Here is a 15,739-nt window from a genome sequence, read left to right as displayed (position 1 = left end):
TTGTGCAGCAGTTACATAAACAGCCAGCCGGGCGCTCCGGCCGCGGGTAGGAACGGAAAATATCTGGGTCAGGGTTGTCACTCCAAATAGGGTCCCCCGGAGTCGGCCCGCGGGAGGCGCGGCCGGGGCGGAGGCTGGGGCCTGCGGCCAGGAGCAGCCGGGGAGCGGCGGGCAGGAGCAGCAGCCCCGGGCCGGGCGCGAGCAGGGCGGGCGAACCCCGCGCTCTCCCCATGGCTGGGAGCGGGCCGCGGCGGCGGCGGCGCTGACGGGCCCGGGGCGGGGCGGGGCGGCCGGGCGGGGGCCTGGGCCCGAGGGGAAGATGAGCGCGCTCCTAGAGCAGAAGGAGCAGCAGGAGAGGCTGCGGGAGGCCGCGGCCTTGGGGGACATTCGGGAGGTGCAGAAACTGGTGGAGAGCGGGGTGGATGTGAACTCCCAAAATGAGGTCAACGGCTGGTAAGTGGGGAGCGGGGGAGGCCGAGGTCAGAGCAGCCGGCCGGGGCCCGGGGCGTGGGGCGGGCGCCCGCGACCGAGGCCCGGCGCTGCCCGCGGACGCCCGCCAAGGCGGGGCCCAGCGCCGGGGCCTCCAAGGCCGAGCTCTCGCCAGGCCAGCCCGGGCCCCCCCTACCCCCACCCCTGCGCCGTGCAGTGGGGAGCGCGGCCTGCCCCAATCCCCGCCCACGTGGTCCTCCCGGGGCAGCGCCCACCTGGGCCCTGGCTGGGTCCCGCCCCGCGGAGCCCCGCACCCCTCCCCCTTCCACCCCGGCTCGCTGGGCCGAACCCTGGAGGCTACGATTCGATTGATTCGCACCCCAGTTCGAGTTTTGAATTATTTTGCCCTAGGAGCTTCTGGAAAACACCTGTGCAGAGCAAAAAGCATAAGCAACCGAGCAAATAGGAATCTTATAAATGAGCACGATTTCTTTTCCCAAGACCGGAAAAAAAAAATCACTTGCATCACTATTCCGTCTCTCTGTCTCACTGCACCAGTGATTTGCGGCTGCCTACAGCTGCCTGTTGAGGGAAGACTGACTCGTTTATCCCATGGAGTGTTTTGCTTTATTTTCTTATTACAATCTTAACTATCGAATTTGAATCAAGACTCTAGATGCCTGCCTGCAGACTGAGCCCTTCCCAATTAAATAGGGAGTCTCATTTTAGGATGTGCTGGTCAAATTTTTAGTGTTAAGTTACCGAATGTGGTGTTATTCTGTCCTCTTCACACTTAAATTTAAATTTTTATTTCCGAGTAATGCTTAACCAGCCTGTTTTGCTAGCTCAGGGTTAACGTGAGCTTGGAAAGGTTTTATTTTTTAAAGTGGAATCATACATTTTGGAACCGAGAGGGCCACTGGAGATGGATGGGTCCAACCGCAGAGAATAACCTGCCCTAGGTGACACAGCTATCAATAAGATAGCCGAGCCCACAACCATGATTTCCGGACTCCCTCCCAAAGTTATCTACCTCCTAAAGAAAACAGCCTGGATAGCTGTCCCGAGGGCCAGGAAACAGTAGCCACTGCCTTTTTGTTTTGTTTGTTTTAAAAGTGTTTGCAAACCAGCTTGCTGGTGTGTGTGTGTGTGTGTGTGTGTGTGTTTGTGCGCGCGCGCGCGCACCTTTTCTGAGCGTTGCCCTGTGGTTCACAAGCTGTGACTCACTGTTTTGGCAGTGGGAGGCAGTGTTGTGTAGCAGCCGCAGCCTGGTCTTTCCTGCAGGTTCTTCTCCCTTCCTGCTTTAGCTAATACAACCTTGCCTGAGTCACTTCGTTTTACAGTTATTTGAGACGAGTGTTGTGACCACTGAAGGAGATGAAGCATAGTAGGAATCGCTAACATTTATTGAGTTTGCTCTGTGACACAGACAAGGCTCTAAGAGCTTTGCCTCATGATCTCATTCACAACTACTCAAGAACATAGGTGTTACTGCCTCTGTTTTACAGATGAGGAAACTGAGGCCCAGCAAGATTAAGTCATTTCCCCGAGGTCATAGAATTTACTAGAAAGGAAGCCAGCATCTGACTCCACAATGCGTGCCACATAGTAGGTGCTCTGTATATGTAAGTTGAACCTGAAGCGACCTGAAGAGAATCTTTATCAATCGGGGAGGATGTCTGTTAGGCACCTCATGTTGGAGGTTCAAGGTTGCATTCCTGATCTCCCCTGGTCCCCCTAACGGCCCCAGGCCCACTCCTCTGTGTCCTACTCAGCTCGGCGTCTGAGGTGCGGTGCTCAGGCCAGAGCCCTTGGTGCCCTCCTTGCCTTCTGTCTTTCCCTCATATTCCACATCCGGCCGGTCGGCTAATTCCGCCAGCTTTACTGCAGCTGTGGTCAGAGTCGGACCACTTCTCACAAGCTCTACCCCTACACCTCTGGTACGCGGCAACCATCATCCTGTTGCCCGGATTCTTGCTGCAGCCCCCCAACTCGTCCCCTCGCTGCTTCTGCCCTTAATACCCTGCAGTCTTTTCTCAGCACAGCAGCCAGAGGGATCCTGACCTAAAACCTAAGTCAGAAGTCGGATCATTTCACTCTGCTCAGAACCCTCGAATGGCTACCATCCCATTCTGAGTGAAAGCCGGAAGTCCTACAGTTTCAGCTTCCTGTCTGCACCGTCCTCCTTACCTCTATGCCTCATCTCTGGATTTGCCCCCTTGCTCCCCTCCTCCTGCTCCCCTGGCCTCCTGGCTTTCCCTGAAACACCAGGCATGGTCCTGATTCAAGGCCTTTGTGGTTTTTCTTCCCTCTCTAAAATGTTTTTGCTCCCTCACCTCCTTCAGGTATTGACGTAGCTGTCACCTCAGTTAGCCCCTCCTCGGCCCTCGATTGAAAAGGGCACCATGCCCCTCCTCTGCCTCTGGCACTTTCTAGTCCCGTCTCTTGTTTTGTCGTCCCTGTGTGCTTCATCACCACCTAGCGTACTGTTTGGCTCCTTTATTTGCTGACTGCCTCTGTTTCCTCTTCTGTAAAATGGGGGAATGTTGACAACAGCACTTAACTGATGGGTTGTTCAGAGATCGAATGAGTTAATATATGTGAAGCCTTTAGAACGGTGTCCCCCATGTAAAAAGCATTGTTATCTGTGTTAACTATTGTTTTCTTCTTATTAAGCCTTGTGCTGGGTAATGAGATATAAAGGTTACCCTCAAAAAACGTAGTCTCTAGCATAGAAAAGCAGAGTGGTTCCTGCTTTCCATTTGCAGTTGCTAAATAACCACATTTTCAGCACTGATGAATGATGGCCAGTGCCTCTGGTCTGAAATACTTCCCCGGACTAACCGGATATTCCTGACTGCAAATTTAAAGCCTAAAGAGTTGAAGTCCAGACATAGAGTTCCCACGTCCATTGTAATTCAAGTGTGTGCATACCCCTTGCCTTTAAGGAACAAGTATAATGGCTCGTGAAGAAGTTGAAAACGCTCCGTGGCAGAGTTACCGCCGCCCAGAGCCACACAGGTCTGGGCTCTAAATGATGATCACTCAGGGCACAGGGTTGTGGCGATCGTGCCGTGTTGACTTAACCCCACTTTACATGGTAACGCTTTAGCTAGTTGGTTTTCCCAGAGCGTCTCAGACCCACTGGCAGTAAATTACCTTCTTCAGTCGCAAGCTTGTCACGAACAAGTGATTTACTACCAGCAAGTGAGTACTTTATTTCCAAAAGGGAACCTATTTTTCTCATCATGCGCCATTCATTTTTGAATGCTCGCTTATCATTATAATTATTCACTTTTCAAGCCTATGGCACAGACAGACAGACACACACACACACACACACACACACACACACAGAGTCAGCTGCAGGTTGCCCACAATCAAGGATGTATTGGATCCTTCCACTCCGAGCAATGTCCACCTTGTTCTTGGTTCATTAGTCCAGTGATTAAGTACCTGTAAGTCCAAGCAGACACTTGCATATTTTCATGAGCTTCTGTTTCAGAAGTTGAGATCAAGCCTCTTCCCTTATTTCTCCCAAACTGGCAATCTTTTCTTCATAGTGTATGTCTTAAAGGTACCCAGATAATCTAATTCTAATGAGTAATAGTGCGGGGTATCACTCTGAAATATCAGTGGATTGGCTCCCAGCCAGCCAGACAAGCTCGCTTTTTGTAAATCAGAAATGTTTAGGAGGCCAGGGCCAATCAACGTCTCCCTGGAACCAAAGGAACTTTCTGGATCGTTATACTTCCGGTTTAGTGATCTACCCCTCACTGCTGAACATGTCGTTCTGTTCTTTACCATATCGTATTTGGCTGTAAGCTCTGAGGATATTTACCTCCGTTCAGTTAGAGGATTGATGAGTGAGGACATTTCAGAATGGAGGGGAAAAAATATTTTCCTTCTTTAATATCACTCAGCTTTGGCAACTGGGGATGAATTTAGTAACTCTGAATCCTTTCATTTCTGTTAAGATGGAGTTTTTAACCAGCATGCTAATTATATTTCTAGGCGGTGTTAAAATAATAGCCCTTTAGAGTATGCGTAATCCCTTCCTATGTGTACAATAGTAAATAATTAGTTTTACTTAAATGAGTCTGATATGTTAGAAGAGTTTGTTCTTGAAAATTTTGGTCGTTGATGTACATTTTTAAAGTACCTTAGTAATTAGTCTGTGTGCAGCACCGTACGTTGGAGCAGATGAGCCTTCTGGAGAGAACTAGAGAAGCCAGCTTTTTCAAAAATGGAAATTTTAAAACCTTGTGTGTGTGTGTGTGTTTGTGTGTGTGTGTGTGTGTGAAGGAAAGAAAAGGAAAAGGAAAAGAGTGAGCAACTGAGATTCAGCTGGGAATATCTCCTATAGCAATAATAATTTTAGCAGCAGAGCAAGCCGTAGGTGATTATTAGCCTGCTAATATTTAATCTTCATGTGTCATTTGGTGCATATGAAGCAAGTTGTCATTGTCCCTAAAAAGGAATGTGGCACTATCAAAACATTTTGAAGAGACTGGGGCAGTCTAATGAGCGTTACTGAGGGGAGACCACTCAGCAGTACCATTAAGAGTTAGCTGCCCAGCCGGCCTCGTGGAAACCACTGAAATGAAAACTAGGATGAATTGGTTTTTCCCAAGGGCCCGGAATGAGATGTAGAAATAAATTTCAAGCATACTAAATATTTTGATCACCTGCTCTCTGAGAAGAAAAGTTGAGGTTGCCAGCCTGGCTCCCTGGTTCTAGCTGAACTCTTAATGGGCTTGCATTTATTTCCTGACCAGCACGTGGAATTTGAGATCCCGAATCCCCTCTTCTCTTGTAACTCACTCTTTTTTCCTTTTCTTCGGACAGGACCTGTTTACACTGGGCGTGTAAACGTAATCACGGTCAGGTGGTCTCTTACTTATTACAATCAGGAGCTGACAAAGAGATTCTTACGACAAAAGGAGAAATGCCAGTGCAACTGACATCAAGGAGAGAAATCAGGAAGATCATGGGAGGTGAGTCTGTGTGTGGGGGCAACCTTCGATTTTGTCAAACTAATTTAAGACTCGCAGTGTTATTGGCCGCATTCTTGATGCCAGTCAAACCACGAATCTGTTTTCAAAAGCAAAGATAATATTACTGTGCCAAGATAGTAATTCCACGTGCTTTCCAGACAAGTTGCTATTATCAGGTTTTATTTTTTTAATCTGTAAAATTTAAAGTGATAAAAATGGTGATCATAAACCTAACGAAATGCTTTGCCCTTCTGATTAATGCGGCAGTAAACACTGAACAAAATATGTCACATACCAAAGGACAGTAGCTTTCACAAGACTCTTTTCCTGGTGATTTTTAAAGGGCTGTGTAAATGTTATGCGTTTTCTTCTTTGTAAGTGGAGGAAGATGATGGTGCCGACAGCCTCCCCCAGCTGAAGAAGGAGTCAGAACTGCCCTTCGTTCCCAACTATTTGGCCAACCCAGCCTTCCCTTTCATCTACACCCCAGCGGCAGAGGATCCAGGCCAGCTACAGAACGGGGGCACCTCCACACCTCCGCCATCGCCCCCTGCAGATGGCTCTCCTCCCCTGCTCCCCACCGGGGAGCCTCCCCTGGCTGGGGCCTTTCCACGGGACCACACCTCTTTGGCACTGGTTCAGAACCGGGACGTGTCTGCCCCCTCTGCCATACTCAGAACACCAGAAAGCACAAAACCGGGTCCTGTCTGCCAGCCACCGGTGAGTCAGAGCCGCTCACTGTTCTCTTCTGTCCCGACCAAGCCACCAGTGTCTCTGGAGTCTCAAAATGGGACATATGCAGGACCGACGCCAGCATTCCAGCCGTTCTTCTTCACGGGGGCATTTCCATTTAACATGCAAGGTAAGCCTGAGGCGGGAAGCAGCCGGCACTGCGGGGCAGCCGGTGTCCAGAGGTCTAGTGATGCACTTCCTCGTTGTTGGGGGGTGGAGGGGTGCATGGGGGGTGGAATTTATATATGTATCGAGAATCTGATCACAGACTCACACAAAGTTTGCTAGACTGGTATAAGGAGCTGTCTCTACTCAGATTCACAAATGGTTTACCTTTTGCCCTTTTACCTTGACATAGGTGTGTATTTTCTAAGAACAAGGATGGTCTCTTACGTAACCACAGTCCGGCGATCAAGTTTAGGAAATGTAACCTTGCTATAATACCATTCTCTAACCTAGGCCATATTTAGGTATTGTCAGTTGTCTCCATGGGGCCCTCTGCAGCTCTGTGCGCTCCCTCCACCCCTGCCCCCTGCCCCCTGCCTGGGGTCAACCGTTGCGTTTGGATATCCTATTGTTCCATTTTCCTTTCACCCGGAAGATTCCTCAGCCTTTCTCTATCATGTTGGACCTCAACATTTTTGAAGAGTCCAGGCCAGGTATTGTGTAGAATATGACCCCCAGCTGACCTTTCAGCTGTCTTACTGTGTTTATTGCAAGGGATTTCATCATTCATAGATACCTTTGGAGTCACAATTATTAAGTCCTTTTAGAGTCATTCCTATCCCATATCTTGCCTATGCCTTCCTTTCAGCTCTCTTCCCCTGACCTGCTCACGTGTGGTTTGATACCCAAACCCATTCGTCCACTTTACCTCCCCAGCTCCAGCAGCAGAAGTAAATTGTCCTTCTGCACACTGGATGGTTTTCTCCCCCGACACACCTCCCTTTTACTTTGTGAACCACAGTCTTGGATGTCAGGAGGACAGTGCAGGAAGTGCCAGCAGAGCCAGGAGTGGGGCTGAGCTAACCCTGCTGACGGGGCTGGGTTTTCTCATGGGGTGGTGCAGGCCTTCGGCCCAGGGCATGGGGAGGTATAACAGTCTTCTGGAAAAGATCTTAAATTTTATCGGCTGACTGTGCACGCACCATCCGTTAACATTTCTCCCTCTTTTTTTTCTAGAGCTGGTACTCAAGGTGAGGATTCAGAACCCATCTCTTCGAGAAAACGATTTCATTGAAATTGAACTGGACCGACAGGAGCTCACCTATCAAGAATTGCTCCGAGTGAGTTGCTGTGAGCTGGGTGTTAATCCAGATCAAGTGGAGAAGATCAGAAAGTTACCCAATACTCTGGTAAGAAAGGTAAGAAAGGTCTGTTAAGCACGAGTAGTTGGTGGTTGGTTTTTTGCATTTGGAAAATACCCAGCTTCCTCCTTGGCTGTATGAATCATAGTTCAGAACTGAAAAGAGACTAGAAAAGGAGCAAAGGGTGGTTTTCCAGAAGTTGTCACTGAGCTTTCTTTCCCTCTACTGGGTCTACAGGGACATGACATTTTTGAAAGTTGTAGGATACCAGAGAGAATTTTCTGAATTACCACTCACATGTACCTATTTTTGGTTGTTTGTGTAGTGATATGTAAGGATCACTTTAGCGCACTATCAGATATGGCCTGTGTTAAGAACCAGGTTAAATGATAGGGCAAATCCACATGGATACGTGTGTGGTCCTCCCAGCATCCGTGGCTTCTCAGGGCACCTGGGGAAAACGGATCTGAGTGGCCTCTCGCTTCAGGGGGTGCTCGTCCTGGAGCAGCTGCTGTTAAGGGCTTCTGCCTCTCTGCCAACCCAGCTCACGCCCCCGGGGACTTTCCTGCACTGTCACCCATAGCCTGCCACCGGGATCTTCCTCTTCTCTTTCCCCTCCAATTCCTTCCCCTCCTCCCTCTCCTCCTCCTCCTCTTCATCCTCCTCTTCTTCATCCTCCTCCTCTTCTTCCTCCTCCTCTTTTTCTTCTTCTTCCTCTTCTCCTTCCCCTCCAACTCCTCCCACTCCTCCTCCTCTTCTTCTTCCTCCCCTCCTTCCTCCTGCTTCTCCTCCTCCTTCTTTTTCTTCTTCACTTGAAAATGAGCTGAGATACTGGTATCAACACAACACACCAACCATACAGAGACAAGTGACTCCTCTGAATGTGTTCACCCTATTTTGTTTTAGGACAAGGATGTTGCTCGACTCCAAGACTTCCAGGAGCTGGAACTGGTTCTAATGATAAGTGAGAACAATTTTCTGTTCAGAAATGCTGCATCCACACTGACTGAAAGACCTTGCTACAACAGGAGAGCTTCCAAACTGACTTACTAATGCAGCAGGGACTTTTATCGAGGAGTATTGTGACAGTGCGCATGCCCTCTGGGCCAAGGACAAGCCATGGACTGTCATGCCTTGGGCGCCACTGGGTAGCATACACTAACATCATTCTGCCAAGGTAGGCAGCCCCTGACCTCCCCTCCCAGCAGCGGTGCCACTCTTCCAAGCCTCTTGGTGCACAAAAAACCTAGTGCTTGAAGCTGTGAACAGCTGAGAAGTGGTCTGGAGAGGCAGAAGCCGGCCATTCTCAATCCACGGTTGCGTGTCCGGGTCAGTGCGCTGTCTATGCAGACGCGGAGAGAGCGCCGAGCCTGTGTGCAGCCACTCCTGCGGGCGGTGCACATGCAGGGCGGACATGCTCCCTTGGTGTCGTGCACTCCCGCCTCTCCTGAATCAGGAGCCAGCGACAGAGGAAATTGGGGAAAGCACAGGTACTGGGCAAAGAATTTTAGTGTGACTGGTGGCTGTGAGGTTTCACATACCATATTTATAAATGTTACTCAGGTTCAAAGTATTTAAGAATACAGTTACCTAGTTGTAAGTATGCTGTTAACCAAAAGAGCTGCCCCTCCTCCCCCCGCCCCCTTTCTCCTCTGTGAGCACTCAAGACTGCTGCTCTGGCTCCAGTCCGCCGTGGCCTGGATGGTCGTCGCTGCATTAACGCTGTGGCCACTAGAGGGCTCTCCGATGCTTTCCAAAAGAGCAACCGCTATTCCCCCCCACCCCCCTTCTAAATCTCTGAGGCCACTCCTGTCCTCTCCATGTTTAATTGCACCGTCTGAGAAGAGCACAAACATTGCTGGCCCGTGTTCTCCACTTTCACTTCCCACTAGAAATGAAAAGCAATTTTTGAAACTGAATCTGTTGCTATTTTAAAGGTTATTGTGGGAAACCGAGCTAAAGGAGTTAGCATCTTTATTTTTGTATCAAAGATAAAGGTTATTTTGAAATTATTAGGATTTTTACACAACTCTGAAATCTGTTGCTTTTGTAAACAAATTGTTTGATCTTAGGGCTCCCCCACTACCACCACCAAGTCCACTTAACCAAGTCAGCTGTGAGTTTGCCAGGCTTTGCTCTGGAAGACACCTGATTGAACTCTTGAGCGTGGCGTACGAATGTTTTCCAAGAGCGCATTCAAGAATTCTTTTCCTTTCCTTCAGTGTCATTAATGTTCAAAGAGCCACTGTCTTGTTGAGACAAACAGCCTAACTTTAGAAATAGGAGCGGGCACACCTAGACACACCGGAGGGCAGGGGTTCGAAGCCGGCTGTTAAAGAGCGTCCCTGCTGTCTTAAGAAGCTTCTTCCCCATAGTGCCTATAGTTTCCAAAGAAACTGAACTTCCCAACTGTGTTAATTTTATTGGAACGCTGCGACTGATTGAGCGAGGACGTGCAGAAGATGTCAGTGGCGGAAAATGTTGTGCTAAGCTCGTGGCCTCCTGCTGTGGCCTCAGGGCTGAGCTGAGGTTGAGGTATTTTCAAGGCCAGCTTCACGGAGTCACTGTGCTCGCTGACTTAACCGTATTCCACCAACTACTGATGGTGACTCACTCACCCTTGTACAATGTTTGCACCACTGAGTAAAGGTTACTTATTATCCCTTCTCTGAAGTGCTTTAAAGAGGAAACCTCCCTTGTGTTTCAACCAATCAGAAGCTAGTTTACCTAGACCTACTAACCTTTTTTCCTTCCCTTTGGGAAAAGTTACAATTTACTGATAACATGAAGGCTAGTTCTGTCCCAGAGGAAATAAGTCCAGTATTAATTTATGTCGAAATCACTGGGGTAACAACTCTTCTAGCCATCTAGATCCATTAGAGACTCAGAGGCCGCGGAGGTCCCTGCCCCGTCCCCCAAAGCGGTGGGTGGAGGAGTCGCTCCAGGGCATCCCCCCCCCCCGGCTTAGAGACCGAGGTTAGAGACGGAGGTGAGGGTGAGGGAGGGTCTTGGTGTCTCCGTGAGGGCTGAGCCCTCCACTGGCCTCTCTCCTCCTTTATCAAGTCTGTAGTCAACTGACTCCTGCGTCTGGCGGTGGGATGAGGCTGCACAGTTGATGGTAGGTGAGTTTAAAGTCTTAATCTATGCATTCAGAGAAATATTTTTATATGCTTTGTGTAATTTATAACAAGGACTTTTTTTTTTAGCTTTGTTAACTGTGAATTCACCCCTCCTCCACCGCATATTTAAAGCATGTGTTCACACCGTGTGTAAACATTCACTGAAGACTTTTTTCTTTGTGCATTGCCAACTGTTCAAACATAACAAGTATTATTAAAATCAAATATTAACGGACTGAGCCCGTCTTCTTTCCTTTTGGCTTCCTAAGTAGCACAGCCCTTCTAATCCCAGGGGTTCAAATTCCTGGACAGTCCCAGGGACACAATGCTCTAGAGGAAGACTAGAAGGGAGCGTTCCCCCTGAGCTGAGCTGCTCCCCTCCTGCGGCTGCTGCGGAGCTCGTGGCCTGTCAGTGGCACCTGGAGACAGCTATTTTGTGCAGTGCCCTTCCTCCCGGTTCACAGCAGTGAGCTTCATCTCCCTGGAGTAGCTGAGCCAGCTAGATGGAGGTCACCCCCTATGAACCACAGTTTTTGATTATCCTATTTACTTTCCACAACTGAGCCTCTCCTTTGGGCTGTCAGCACCTGTCAGGGCCTCGGTGAGCTCAGAAGCGAACTCCCGAGGCAGGAGAGGAAATACAGCCTTCAGATCTCTAGCCGAGCTCGCTGCCGAGGGGATCTTTGTTTCTGTTGGTTGAGGGCGGCCGGAGCCTCACACAGCAGACGTCATGCCAAATTGGCCTAATAAATCAGGGAGCACAGCAGAGACCTTTTCTTAGCACCAAGGAGAGGCAGAATAATTTGGGCATTTGTGCTTTCATACTCGCTTTATCACAAGGATGGAAGTCTTCTTCCATACACTCATAAACATCCTGGGCAGAAACAGGCTGCCAAAAAAAAATGTGATTAACCTTTAACAAATGGTCCCGCAGCACAGGCCGACCCGATATGTAGAGGAGAACCAGATCAAAGGAGCCATCTCTGCACCCACCGCAGACCATTTAGGGAAGAAAGACAAACCCTCACCTCCAACCAGTCCCATCAGACAAAGCAGAAAGGTCAAGGGAGTGAGAGAGTCAGACCAGAAAACTTAGTAAGGTAACAAAGAAGAGAGATCCATTCCAAATAGAAGGCCTTATGCCAGATGGACTCTGACCCGCAGAAAATGAGCGCTCTGTTGGCTTGCTCAGGACCAAATGTAATTTTCCCCCTCAAGATGTGTTTACCAGCCCGGGACTGTCAGGGGCAGGGGGGATGGGGTGTGGCCCCCGGGCTGCTCTTTGCTCCCACATCCAGTTTTGGCCAGACGGGGGAAGATGAATGGCTCGGAGGCCTCACTGGTTATGGTGACCCATCTGGAACATTCTAAAGGAGCAAGGAAATGAAGCACCATGCCTGTCTCAGCCCCGAGAGGAGCAGGCTTGGAGGTCTGAGGGATGACATACACGAGAAGGTGTTCACGGCAGCCTTCCCAGGAGGCCTCAGGTCAGGTTTCAGGGGCTTTATTTCTCGCCTTTTTACAGTATCTGCACAACAGAGCAGGAACTCCTGGCAATTACCCAGTGAATTTTGGCTGTGAAGATGATATTTCTAGCCAAAGCTCTTGAGTCTGAAGTTTTCAGATAATCCCAGCCATGTGGATGTGTATAAAGTCTACCTCCACCTCTCCCCCTGCCTCCCCCAAAGGTCCTAACCCCCGAACCTAGTGACCAGAGAAAGGCTACGTCAGGGCGTACATATTGACCATGCAGCTTTATTTCATCAGTGTCCCGTTTTTTAATGGATTCAGGCCAGCACCCCAGAGTACAGCGCTCCATTCCTGAGGACGGCCTGACCCGGTAGTCTGCTGTTCCAGGAGGAAAAAGCTTTATTTAAAAAAAAAAAAAAAAACTTCAGAGTACAAAATACGAAAAATCATACAGAGTAGAGAGGTCATTCCATGAGATGATTGAAAACAGCCCAGTGTGGAAATAACACTAGGTTGGGAATCAGGAGACCCGGGCACCAGTCTGGGCTCTGCCTTAAACCAGCTGTGACCTCAGGCACACCGGTCACCTCTCGGGCCCTGCTTCCTCATCTAAAGCATTTAGCACAATTATTCCAGGAGGCACCTGATGGGGCAAAACTCCCAAAAAACGCCCCCAGCGTCTGCCATCAAGTCCATCTTGCAGACGTACTTGGTGTCTTTTTCCTTCCCGATGAAAACCAGGAATGGCCAGGAGGAAGCCCCGGGAATATATTTTAGGCAAGTCCAGCATCTCTGGCCATCGTGTAGAAGATGCCTCTGGCTGCAATGAGGTTGGCTGGAGAATCAAATTCAGCTATCGTCCCTTTGTCCAGGACAAGGATCCTAGCCAAAGAGAAGAAGTGGTCAGGACTCCCATCAGCCTAGACCCGGCCTTCAAGTCCACTCCTCCCCTTCTGGGGACTGCTCAGGCCCTGCAGTGAGATGCCAAGCCTCCTGCTTCAGGCGACCCACCCAACACAGCCGCTAAGCCACACAGGCACGCTTGCAAGCCTGGTTATTTTAGCTGCTCTGTGTGCTCTCCTGGCAGATGGGGCGGTTTCTGGGATCAAACACAAGCTTCGTATTCATCTCTGCTAGTCGGGGCTCCGGAAATCTTCCCTAATGAGCCCTTCCCTCGCCGGGGTCACAGGCTGGTGCCCAGGGAGCCACGGGCCTGTGCGCTGGGCCCTGTGCGCTTCCATCTGCTTTGTGCCAACTCACAAAGGCACACGGCAGGAAACCAGGCTGTGCTGAGGCCTGACGCTGGAATCTGGGACTTTGCCGCAAACCTGTTGCTGCTGATGGGTGGATTCACTCACACACACACACACACACACACACACACACACACACACACACAGAGTCAGGCCTGGGCCTGGGATTCGAATCCCCAGCCAATGAAGCACGGGGAGCACCTGGGGTGGGGTCAGCAGCCTGGCTCCCAGGGGGACGCAGGAGCGGAAAGGGCCCTCCTGAGATGCCCCGTGATGGGAGGGCGTGGCCGTACTCTCTTTCCTTACCTATAGGGCTCCCGGAAACATGTCCTGGGAAGCAGTGTGCCTGTGCACCTCTCTGCCTGGCCAGTGCCTGAACTGGAACCCGGGAGACTGCCCCTCCTCCCTTCGGTGGTTTCTCACTGTTCTTAGGGTAGGGACGGACTGCTTTACCGTGGTCCTCGAAGTGCAGCATAGTGGGGCCTGTCCCTCTCTCCTCCTCATCTTGGTTCCACTGTGCCCTTCACCCTGTGCACTCCAGCCTCATGGGCCCTCCTACCTCAGGGCCTTTGCATGTGTTGCACCCTTTGCCTGAAATTTGTTTCTGTACCCATCTCCTCACCCACTCCCCAACTCTTACTCATCTTTTAGGGCCTGGCTGATACTTCCTCTTTTTAGGAGAGATAGTATCCTGGCTGCCCTGTATGGCTTGGCTTCCTCCGGTCTACACACATGGACCCCTGCTTCCTTCCTCCAGGCTCTGATTACAGTTCAATACATGATTATCTGATTCATTTCCACTGGTCCCTCTAGAATGTATGAACTCCCACCCTCCAAGGTTGGTTTGAGCCTTCTACCCTCAGGGCTGCTGGCAAATACCATTTTCAGTTAGGCCTGGGAACAGATCCTGTCAGCCCATCCTTGTCCCTCGTCTGGACCCAGGGTCCAACACCTCCTGTCCACCCTCTCTTCTCTCAGTGGAGTGCTGGACGGAGTGAGGTAGGGATGGAACAGACAGATGGCCGCATCGGGCATTCTCAGCCTGGTTCTCAAGCCCCTGGGGGCCGTGTGGGGACGCTTGTGAGAGAGGGACAAGGTCTGCCCTGTTGCCCTGTCCGTGGCGTCCTCCCCACGTCTCCATGCCTGTGGGTGTTTATGTTGTGAACGAAGTCCTATTGATAAGCTCTCCCCACACTCCTTCAACAGAGACTGGCTGCAGCTTTCTCCCCTTCATCCCTCTGAGCTCCCACGTCTCCGAGGGGGCCAGTCTGCCAGGCCAGCGCCGGGTCACTTCCATGAGGCCTGTAAGCCACCCAGCCCCTCACCTTGCCCTCCAGCACCACACCTCCAAACCACAGTGAGGTAATAGGTCTCCAGTTTTCCTTTTGGCTGAGTGGCTGCCTCCCCAGGGAAGACGTAAGATCTCAAGGGCAAGGCCCCTTCCCTAACCCTTAGACGAACCAGTGCCAGGGAGGGTTACGGAAAGGGGCTGGGGAGGAAACAAACACTTCCCAGGATCACCTGCCCTTGGAACACTTCATTTCATCGACTCATTACAACCCCAAGACAGAGGTTCGGCCCCTTGGCCAAAGTTACACGGCTGCCAGCGGCTGCAGGGGCTGGACTCAGCCCTCTGCTCTCTCACCACAGAGCGTCTGCCTCTCATGGTGCTGTCAGGGTCCGGCCCCCCACAGCAGGGACCCAAGCACCACGTACTTCTCCCAGGGGCTCCCTCATGTGTACGCCCGGCTCAGACTGCGGGAGTGAGGTCCAAACGAGAAAGAAGGGATGGCGGTGTGGGCTCTCTAAACACCGGGGCTCAGGGAGTGCGGGTGTTGTCACCAAGGAGCCACCTCCACCTCAGAGCGTTCACAGAAGGCTGGAGGGAGGTGGCCTGGGCACGATCGCAATGCCTAGGGAGCCCCAGTGGGTCCCTTCCCTGCACAGCGGTAACCTGAAAGTGTCCCCTGTCCCAGAAAACGTCGCTGGGCACCCAAGTACAGATGACTCCACTCTGTCCTGTGTCCTGCCCCTTACCTGTAACTTGGGAAGCCCTGCTCTCCCCACTCCACCCCCCCGCCCAGGCCCTAGACAATCCCACGAGCTCTCCCGTGTCCAGATCAGCCGAATCTGCCTGCCCCTTCCCGGTGGCCTAGCTGACCCCGCCAGTCCCGCCCCCCCCCCCGCGTTCTGGCGCCCCACCTGGTGTAGTCCATGATGGTGTTGAGCCGGTGGGCAATGGTCAGCACCGTGCTGCTCTCAAACTGGGTCCGGATGGTGGCCTGGATGAAGTTGTCGGTCTCCAGGTCGATGGCTGCTGTGGCCTCGTCTAAAACCAGGATTCGGCTCTTGCGGAGCAGGGCTCGGGCCAGGCACACGAGCTGGCGCTGGCCCACGCTAGGAACGGGGAAAGCAGGCATCTCAAGCCAGGC

At 51.2% G+C, this 15,739-nt stretch overlaps 2 protein-coding genes across 3 annotated transcripts in view; one reads left to right on the top strand and one right to left on the bottom strand.

The window, feature by feature from the left end:
• Positions 1–314: 314 nt before the first annotated feature.
• Positions 315–10,820, top strand: ANKRD40 (ankyrin repeat domain 40). Of its 2 annotated transcripts, none has more exons than XM_040640837.1 (5): positions 315–453; positions 5,278–5,426; positions 5,806–6,288; positions 7,341–7,513; positions 8,372–10,820. In XM_040640837.1, exons 1-5 carry the CDS (start codon positions 320–322, stop codon positions 8,516–8,518), a joined length of 1,086 nt encoding a protein of 361 aa, XP_040496771.1. In that variant the 5' UTR covers positions 315–319; the 3' UTR covers positions 8,519–10,820. The 2 variants fall into 2 exon arrangements, with proteins under 2 accessions (XP_040496771.1, XP_040496770.1); XM_040640836.1 differs by having other exon boundaries at positions 7,341–7,522.
• Positions 10,821–12,323: 1,503 nt separating this feature from the next.
• Positions 12,324–15,739, bottom strand: part of ABCC3 (ATP binding cassette subfamily C member 3) — a 45,781-nt gene continuing 42,365 nt past the window's right edge. Inside the window, exons 30-31 of the mRNA XM_040640835.1 lie at positions 15,510–15,704; positions 12,324–12,936 (exon numbers count right to left, since the gene is read on the bottom strand). Of these exons, the coding sequence (XP_040496769.1) occupies positions 12,828–12,936; positions 15,510–15,704 (304 nt within the window). The 3' untranslated portion in view covers positions 12,324–12,827. The remainder of the gene's footprint in view (positions 12,937–15,509; positions 15,705–15,739) is intronic.

Source organism: Ursus maritimus, unplaced genomic scaffold, assembly GCF_017311325.1.
Source record: "Ursus maritimus isolate PB19 unplaced genomic scaffold, ASM1731132v1 scaffold_24, whole genome shotgun sequence".
NCBI lineage: Eukaryota > Metazoa > Chordata > Mammalia > Carnivora > Ursidae > Ursus > Ursus maritimus.
This window is presented reverse-complemented; position numbering and strand designations above follow the sequence as displayed.

Coding starts and splice junctions, on each gene's coding strand:
- ANKRD40 (XM_040640836.1), top strand. CDS start 320: ATGAGCGCGCTCCTAGAGCAGAAGGAGCAGCAGGAGAGGCTGCGGGAG. Junction 454..5,277: donor CAAAATGAGGTCAACGGCTG/GTAAGTGGGGAG, acceptor TTCTTCGGACAG/GACCTGTTTACACTGGGCGT. Junction 6,289..7,340: donor ATTTCCATTTAACATGCAAG/GTAAGCCTGAGG, acceptor TTTTTTTTCTAG/AGCTGGTACTCAAGGTGAGG.